Source organism: Populus euphratica, unplaced genomic scaffold, assembly GCF_000495115.2.
Source record: "Populus euphratica unplaced genomic scaffold, PopEup_1.0 scaffold845.1, whole genome shotgun sequence".
Classification (NCBI taxonomy): Eukaryota; Viridiplantae; Streptophyta; class Magnoliopsida; order Malpighiales; family Salicaceae; genus Populus; species Populus euphratica.
Window position 1 is genome coordinate 62,867 of NW_011500698.1, and position 8,886 is coordinate 71,752.

Below are 8,886 nucleotides of genomic sequence, written 5' to 3' on the forward strand. Positions count from 1 at the left end.
CACATCCAAACTCAATTTTTTTTTTATTATTATTAGTGATATTCCCATATACTCAACATGCATATTTGGTCATATTCATATCCAATTATGACTACCTAATAAATAAACCTTATAACACACAAGCCTAGAGTGTATTAAAGGGTAATTATATAAATGAGTGTTACTAGGTTATATGTTAAGTATCGTGCATATGCATTTATTTATCATACAGTGTTGAAGGGTGTTAAAAGAAACAGTAAAAATCTAATATTTAAATGAAATATTGATATTGATTACACGTATTAAATAACCGTTGTTTTATTTAGTAATATATCTAAATGCTTTCTATAAATTATACAGCAAGAAAGGAAATACATTACGAGGATATGTAGCAAGAAAATAAATCTTTAGATTCTTATTTTATGTATCCTATCATAATGTTAAACAAGGAAGTTATCTGCCCATCAATTGGCATCCATCCTCCTAGCGACACCCAATATATTACTCGTACTTGCGCTCCAAATCCATAAACAATCCCCACAATGAGACCCCAAAACCTCCATTTCTTTACCTTTACCATCTTCACTGTACTTGTCCTCCAAGCTGACTCAACTCAGCCACCATTCTCATGCGACTCGTCAAACCCAACAACAAAGACCTTCCCTTTTTGCAAAACCACACTTCCCATCAGCCAAAGAGCCACCGATCTGGTGTCCAGGCTAACATTAGACGAGAAGATATCCCAACTCGTTAATTCAGCTCAACCGATTCCAAGACTTGGCATCCCGGGTTATCAGTGGTGGTCCGAGGCATTACACGGCATTGCCTATGCAGGACCTGGCATTCGTTTCAATGGAACTATTAAGAGGGCCACTAGTTTCCCTCAAGTCATTCTCTCCGCTGCTTCTTTTGATGCCAACCAATGGTATCGCATTAGTCAGGTATAACCACCCAAACAAAACGTTAATCTTTCTTAATTTCTACTTGCAAGAATATTAGTGTATAAGTCATTTTTGAATGTCCGAAGGCGATCGGAAAAGAGGCTAGAGCACTGTACAATGCAGGGCAAGCTGCAGGGATGACATTCTGGGCACCAAATATCAACATATTTAGGGACCCAAGATGGGGGAGAGGGCAAGAAACACCAGGTGAGGATCCATTGATGACAGGGAAATATGCAGTGTCATACGTGAGAGGGCTTCAAGGGGATTCATTCAAGGGAGGGGAGATTAACGGGCCACTTCAAGCTTCAGCTTGTTGCAAGCACTTTACTGCTTACGACTTGGAAAATTGGAATGGCACGAGTCGCTATGTTTTTGATGCTCATGTAAGTGTCTCGCATGCCTAATGCCCTTCCCCAGATTTTTTGTTTCAGCTGCTTTCCTTTTTATTCTCTGACTCCTGGGGAGTCAAATTCAAAGAAAGTGAGCTTTATCAACTTTATAGTATCGATAGACGAAACTTTTTATATATTATAAGTAAAAAGAAAAAGGACAGAAATGAGAATTATTACAATAAATAAGTTTCTCGCTAAACATCAATATATATATATATATATATATCAGTCAAATCATTTTAAGATTTTCTTGTGCACAAAACTTGGCTTACTTGTTATTAATGAAATCAGGTGACCGCGCAAGATTTAGCAGACACATATCAACCACCATTCAAAAGTTGTGTTGAAGAAGGGCGAGCCAGTGGGATAATGTGTGCTTACAATAGAGTTAATGGAATCCCTAACTGTGCGGATTCCAATTTCCTCTCTCAAACGGCTAGAGCCCAATGGGGTTTTGATGGGTACGCTTTTTTACTCTTTATCCATTTGCAATGCCCATTAAATAAGAATTCTTATTTTTAAATGGATCACGGTATCTTGAAAAAAAATAATAATGAGACAATGAAATTAAATAAAAAAAAGATAAAAAAATTAGGTGATTCAGCAAACATTGAAGAACATAATATGAAAAAAATTAATTATACAAAATAATCTAAAATAAAAAAAATTATTAAAATAATAAGAGTGAAATTTGAAATAAAAATAAATTAGAGGACAACAAATTATTTTGATTGAAAGATTAAATTGAAAAGAAAATAACTAAAACAAAAGAAAAAAAATGAGAAAAAAACTAAAAAAAAATAGCACAACATAAACTTAGATTTGAAAAGTGAGATTAAAAACCAATAAGATTTTTATAAAAAAGTTATTGATAAAACAAATTTTAAAAAATAAGAATAAAATAAAAAATATATAAAAAATTAAAATTGAAGTACTAAATCGAAAAGCAATAACAACTATATAAAATGGCAAAGAATGAAAAAAAATTAAAAGAAAAAAAGGACATAAATTTTTGTTTGGAAGGTTAAATCGAAGAGAAAAATAACTTCAATAAAAAAAAATTAAAGATCAAATTAAAAATAATAATGCAAAATAAACTTGGATTGAAAAGTGAAATTAAAAAAAAAATATAAAAAGTCAAGTAAAAAAAATCAAAATAATAAATATCAAATTAAAAAATATAATATATCAAAAATTAGAATTGAAAGATTAAATAAAAAAGAAACAAAATTCTTATTAAAGAGTCAGACAAAAAAAAAAAATCAAAAGAAGTACCAAATCACAAATACAAAAAAACAAAGAAGATCATTCAATAATTTTTAAAAGAGGAGAGAGAAAAAAAATCTATTAAAAACAAATCATCTACTTGTTGATGACATGTGTCTCACTAGCAAAAAAAAAAATAACACGACAATACTTCTAATTATATAATGAATAATCAGATTTAATTATAAGAAAGTATCATATGTATCACTTAAAATATATAAATATATAAACAGTTAATAAATTTTTTAAAATTTAATAATATTTTATTTTGATAAAATAAAAAAAATAACTAAAATAAAAAGACATAAATATTTTTTAACCAAAAGTATTGATTTAAAAGACATTTTAGTAATGTAACTGTAACCTAAAATAAAAATCTAATAATATCCAGATGTAAGATATATAATTTCTTTTTTGTCTCAAAGAGCAATTTAGTATTTTTATTGTTTATATAAAACAAAAGGACCATAATAACTTGCTATTTGTTATTTAAATGAGGGGCAAATCAATAATTTTACTATTAAAGTTGATGGTAAAATATTTCCAAAGTAGCAGTAAAAACATTATTAAAACCCTTCATTTTCTTATTTTTTATTTATTTATTTATTTATTATTAATACGAGGTTAGTGCAGCTTTTTATTTTTATTTTTATTTTCACATAAATTTTAACATACGTGTGATTACCATATCGTTAATGATAATTAGGTACATCACATCAGACTGTGATGCGGTTTCCATCATCCATGATGCTCAAGGATACGCCAAAACACCAGAAGATGCTGTGGTTGCTGTGCTTAAAGCTGGTATGAGACCTCCCTCTTCATCTTTTTATTTGTGTCATCAGAAGGGAGATTACATCTATAACAAATATATTAAAATGATTCACTGTAGCCAAAACTCACTATAATAGTGTGCTGACGTGCATGGTCTCGGCAGAAAAAAAGAAAAAAAATAAAATAAAATTGAAAGGTAATGTATACCATTATTTTTCTTTTTTACTTTTTAATTTCAGTACTTATTCTCTCTCTTTTTTCCATTTATTAGAATCATTTTTTCTTTTTAATCTACTCATTTAATTACAATTTTTTATATGTATTTTTTTAATATTATTTTTTTCTTTTAATTTCTTATTTATTTTAATAAAGTTTTTTTCTTTCAATTTAGTTCTTTAATCGTAATTTTTCATATTTTTTATTTCGATCCTTATTTTTTTTATTTTTTTCTTGGAATTTTTGTTGAAGATTTTTTGGCTTTCAATTTCATCATTCAATTATTTTTTTGTTGTTTCATTTTTTTAATTTAACCTTCATTCTTTTAATTTATTTTTCTATTTATTAAAATTATTTTTTAAATTCAATTTAACCTTTCAATTGAAATTTTTTCTTTCTTGGATTAATATTTTTTTTCTCATCTTTATTTTTTTAGATCTTTTTGTGTAATTAATTTTTTTCTTGATTTCATCTTTCAATATCTAATTTGATGGAGATACGGTTTCATATGATCTTATCATTTTGTATTGTTTTTTTTTTTTTAATATTGGTTTTGTCAAGTTTTTTTTAATGAGTTTATCTTGATTTCATGATCTAGATCATGTGTTTCACATGCCTTTTTTTTTAATATAAGTTTTTTTAGTTATTTTGTTTATATTTAATTTTTCAAGATATTATTTTAATTTATTTTTATAAAAATAAAGTTTATTTTTTAAAATAAAAAAGTTATTTTTAAATAATATTAATGATATATTTGACCTTGTATAATATTTTTATGGCTCAAGTTTATTCAATCCATTTTATTTGTTATCTTTTATAACCCACAACAAATTTAATCTAAATATGAATTTTATACAACTATTCAAACTTGAATAGGTGAATATTTTTTTACACCTGAAGAATAATAGACATGATATAAGTATTTTTTTGGTATATTCTATTTAATATTATAGTAGTGGTTGATTTTTAATGTATTTGTTATTTGAAAATATATTAAAATAATATATATTTTTAATTTATTTTTAATATTAATATATTGAAATAATATAAAAATAATAAAAAATAATTTTAATTTTTTTTAAAATAATTTTACACCATAAAAACAAACTTTATTGGAAAAGTTGGCAAAGAAATTGCTAGATGGGTTTCAAGAGACCCCATTCCCCCTCCCCGAGAACTGTTAGCGAGGCCCACTGGCCTTGTTCCAATTGATAGTCACATTGTGTCTGTTCATAGTTTATCCAATTTACACCCCCAGAAGAGGGATATGTCTGATGAAGAATGTGGTATAATTTATATTTTTAAAAAATTAAATTTTTATATATTTAGAATTATTTTAATATGCTGATTTTAAAAATAATTTTTAAAAAATAAAAAATATTATTTTAATATATTTCAATATAAAAATATTTTAAAAAATAATTCCAACTATATTTCCAGATAAATTTATTCAACTTAAAAAAAAAAAAGATAGTTTAGTGCACATTGATTTTGCAGAAGCAAGAAGTAATTTTTTTCATGTAGCTATAGGGTTTTAATGATACTAGAAATCCTTGTCATATTGATTTTTAATAAATATATCTTTGTGGTTTAAAAACAATTATTGGTAAAAGGTTTTGCAAAATTTTTATTTGCTTACAGCTAGAGATTATTTTTCATTTTTTTTTTAATTTTGAAACTTATTTACTTTATTTTATAAATAAAAATAATAATTTTTATTAACCTTTTTTTAAGTGTTACTTTATTTTTTTTACTTCATTAATGAAGGATAAAATCATGGATTTATTGATTGAACATGCTTGATTCAGTTTTTTATATTTTCATAGGCATGATTTTATAATTTTTACATAAAATTTGTTTCTTTCCTAGTATTTTTCTTTGGCTTTTGAAACTAAATAAAAAAAAATGTGAAAAAAATAAAAACAATCCAGAATAAACTAATACAACATTAACAATAAAAAAATAATATTTTATTTCTTTTGTCTTTCTAAAATAAAGTAAAAAAAATTAATTTGAAAAAAAAATTCAAATTTTTTCATCTGTGGTGATATATAGCTTCATTTGACATTTTGTCATTGAGCTCTGTTTAACATACACATGCACGCAGGCATGGACGTCAACTGTGGATCATACTTGCAGCAACACACCAAAGCAGCCGTGGACCAAAAAAAATTAAGTTTATCTGAAATAGACAGAGCCCTTCATAACCTCTTCTCTGTAAGAATGAGGTTAGGCCTTTTCAATGGGAATCCTACTGGCCAGCAATTTGGGAACATTGGTCCTGACCAAGTCTGCTCCAAAGAAAACCAGATGCTAGCCCTCGATGCAGCCCGTAATGGCATTGTCCTTTTAAAGAACTCTGCAGGGCTCCTCCCACTTTCAAAATCCAAAACCATGTCCCTGGCTGTTATTGGCCCCAATGCCAATTCTGTGCAAACACTTCTCGGAAACTATGCAGGCCCTCCATGCAAACTTGTAACGCCACTGCAAGCGTTGCAGAGCTATATTAAACACACTATTCCTTACCCAGGTTGTGACTCGGTTCAATGCTCTTCAGCTTCAATTGATGGGGCAGTGAATGTAGCAAAAGGGGCGGATCATGTGGTATTGATAATGGGTCTGGACGATACGCAAGAGAAGGAGGGACTTGATCGCAGAGACTTGGTGCTACCTGGGAAGCAACAAGAACTGATTATCAGTGTTGCAAAAGCAGCAAAGAATCCAGTTGTTCTAGTGCTTCTTTCTGGAGGTCCTGTTGATATATCTTTCGCCAAAAATGATAAAAATATCGGAAGCATTTTGTGGGCTGGTTATCCTGGTGAAGCTGGTGCAATTGCTCTGGCAGAAATCATCTTTGGTGACCATAATCCAGGTGATATATGCTTCTTTATTTGTGCTCAAGTGGATGAGAAATGGGTTGTCCCAACACACACACACACACACATATTTTGTGTGTGTGTGAGTGTATCAACATTTTGTAGTTCTAATGCTGAACTATGCGTTGCAATGCAGGAGGGAAGCTACCGATGACTTGGTATCCACAAGAATTTGTCAAAGTTCCAATGACAGATATGAGGATGCGAGCTGAAACTTCTTCAGGCTATCCTGGGCGTACATACAGATTCTACAGAGGACCAACTGTTTTTGAGTTTGGTTATGGCCTCAGCTACTCGAAATATACTTATGAACTAAGAGCTGTCTCCCAAAACAAACTCTACTTGAATCAATCATCAACAATGCATAAAATCAACAACTTCGACTCAGTTCTGTCCATATTGGTTTCTGAATTGGGCACGGAATTCTGTGAGCACAACAAATTCCCTGTTAGAATTGAAGTAGAGAACCATGGTGAGATGGTGGGCAAACATCCAGTTTTACTATTCGCGAGGCAGACGAAACAAGGAAATGGTAGGCCAAGGAAACAGCTGGTTGGATTCCGTAGTGTGCAATTAGGTGCAGGGGAAAGAGCTGAAATTGAATTTGAAGTGAGCCCTTGTGAACACCTTAGTAGAACTAATGAAGATGGCCTGATGGTGATGGAGGAAGGAACACATTTCTTAGTTGTAGAAGGTCAAGAGTACCCGATTTCGATTGTAACTTGATATGGAGAATCGATTCTTCAAAACTGAAAAACCAGTATTTGATAGTAGAATACTGATGGTAGTACCATGCCAATGAACCCAGAGAATGTGGCTGGGGGTGTTTGAAAATTTGTTCAAGAATATGATTAATTAGCATACCTGAGGTAATATTAAAAGTGAGGTTTTATGTGGGTTAAAAATTTAAAATTTATTGGAATTTAATTTTTAATAAAAACTCTTTAATATAAAATATTTATCATTAGTGATATATTTTAAAGAAACCTAAAATTTCTTATCTCACTTAAAAAAAAACAAAACCTTATTAATATTTTTAAAATAGAAAGTTAAGAATTTAAAATTGATTTAAAAAGATGTTCAAAACAAATATTATGTTGAATTAACCTTGCTCATGCTTGGACTTGGGCTTTGTTTATTGAAATAATATTTTAAACCATAAAAAAATATTTTTTTCTAACTAAAATTTAGATTCGAGCGTGATCAATGATAAATTATTTTTTCCCACCCAAAACATTTTATGAAAGGAAAAATTTGATCGGTTGTTTTAGAACTTTTTCAACATTTATGAACAAATTTTTCAACTCATAAGTCACTTGATTTAAATAAAGAAAACATTTATGTTTAATTTTAGTTTATTGTCGATAATAAAAAATTTTAGGAGGGAAGCCATCATCTTTTGGTTCCTAAAAGTCTTTAAAAAAAGGGTAAAAAAAAAAAAAGAGTTTGGGTTGATTAATTCTATATTATTTTAACAAAATTTGACATTCTTTTTCATCTTATTTTTTAACATTGTTTTTTGGTTTTAAACCCTTATTTTTTCTTTGATAATTTTTCATAAAAATCATATTTAGTCTTTATAAAGAAATCATTGAGTAATATTTCATTGGTTTGTTGAATTGTGTTTATGTGCAACTAAACAAAATGATGTTGTTAAAATTATTATTTGTAGAGGGAACACCTCGAGGAATTTGTTGTCAATGAATAAGAAATTTTTTTTTGTAAGCTTTTCAAATTATTATTTGGTTTGAAACAAACAATTAAATAATAACATGAAAAATCAGACAAGGTCATGTTGTCAAATAAATTTAAAATCAATGAAATTGATAAATGTGTTCATGTAAAAAAAAAGAAGATAAATATTATTTTATTGGATGTCTTTACGTGAATGATATGCTTATTTTGGATAGTAATAATCACATGATCAAGTCTATTAAGAAAATATTAACTAACAAGTTTGACATTGAAGACTTAGATGTTGTAGATATTATATTAGAAATAAAGATTTATAGGACACTTGATATATTGATATTGTTTCAATCTGATTATGTTGAGAAAGTTCTTGATAAATTTTATAAAAGTGACAATAACATTATAAAAATACCAATGAACATAAGTATCCATTCGTCAAAAAATAAAAGTAAAGAAATAGACTAATTACAATATTCTCGGATAATTGAGAGATTAATGTATATTATGAATTACATAAGACCTGATATTGCTTACTTAGCTAACAAACTAATAGGATTTTTAAGGAATCCAAGTATAGATTATTGGAAACAATATGAAGGGTATTTAAATTGTTTTAGCTCACCTTAAATTATGAGTTACACTCTACTTATGCCAATTTGATATCCAACACTAATGATTTAAACTTCACTAATGGATATATTTGCACACTTGGTGAAGCAGTTGTGTCATGAAAATCATATAAATAAA

At 28.3% G+C, this 8,886-nt stretch overlaps 1 protein-coding gene across 1 annotated transcript; it reads left to right on the top strand.

Moving 5' to 3' along the window:
- Positions 1-521: 521 nt before the first annotated feature.
- Positions 522-7,259, top strand: LOC105116036 (probable beta-D-xylosidase 7). The gene is made up of 6 exons (XM_011013181.1): positions 522-920; positions 1,007-1,306; positions 1,607-1,776; positions 3,288-3,385; positions 5,679-6,443; positions 6,584-7,259. Exons 1-6 carry the CDS (start codon positions 522-524, stop codon positions 7,171-7,173), a joined length of 2,322 nt encoding a protein of 773 aa, XP_011011483.1. The 3' UTR covers positions 7,174-7,259.
- The last annotated feature ends 1,627 nt before the right edge of the window (positions 7,260-8,886 follow it).

Excerpts from the sequence above, each read along its gene's own strand:
- LOC105116036 (XM_011013181.1), top strand. The coding sequence starts at position 522 with ATGAGACCCCAAAACCTCCATTTCTTTACCTTTACCATCTTCACTGTA. Across the intron at positions 921-1,006 it reads AATGGTATCGCATTAGTCAG|GCGATCGGAAAAGAGGCTAG; the intron begins GTATAACCACCC and ends GAATGTCCGAAG. Across the intron at positions 1,777-3,287 it reads GCCCAATGGGGTTTTGATGG|GTACATCACATCAGACTGTG; the intron begins GTACGCTTTTTT and ends AATGATAATTAG.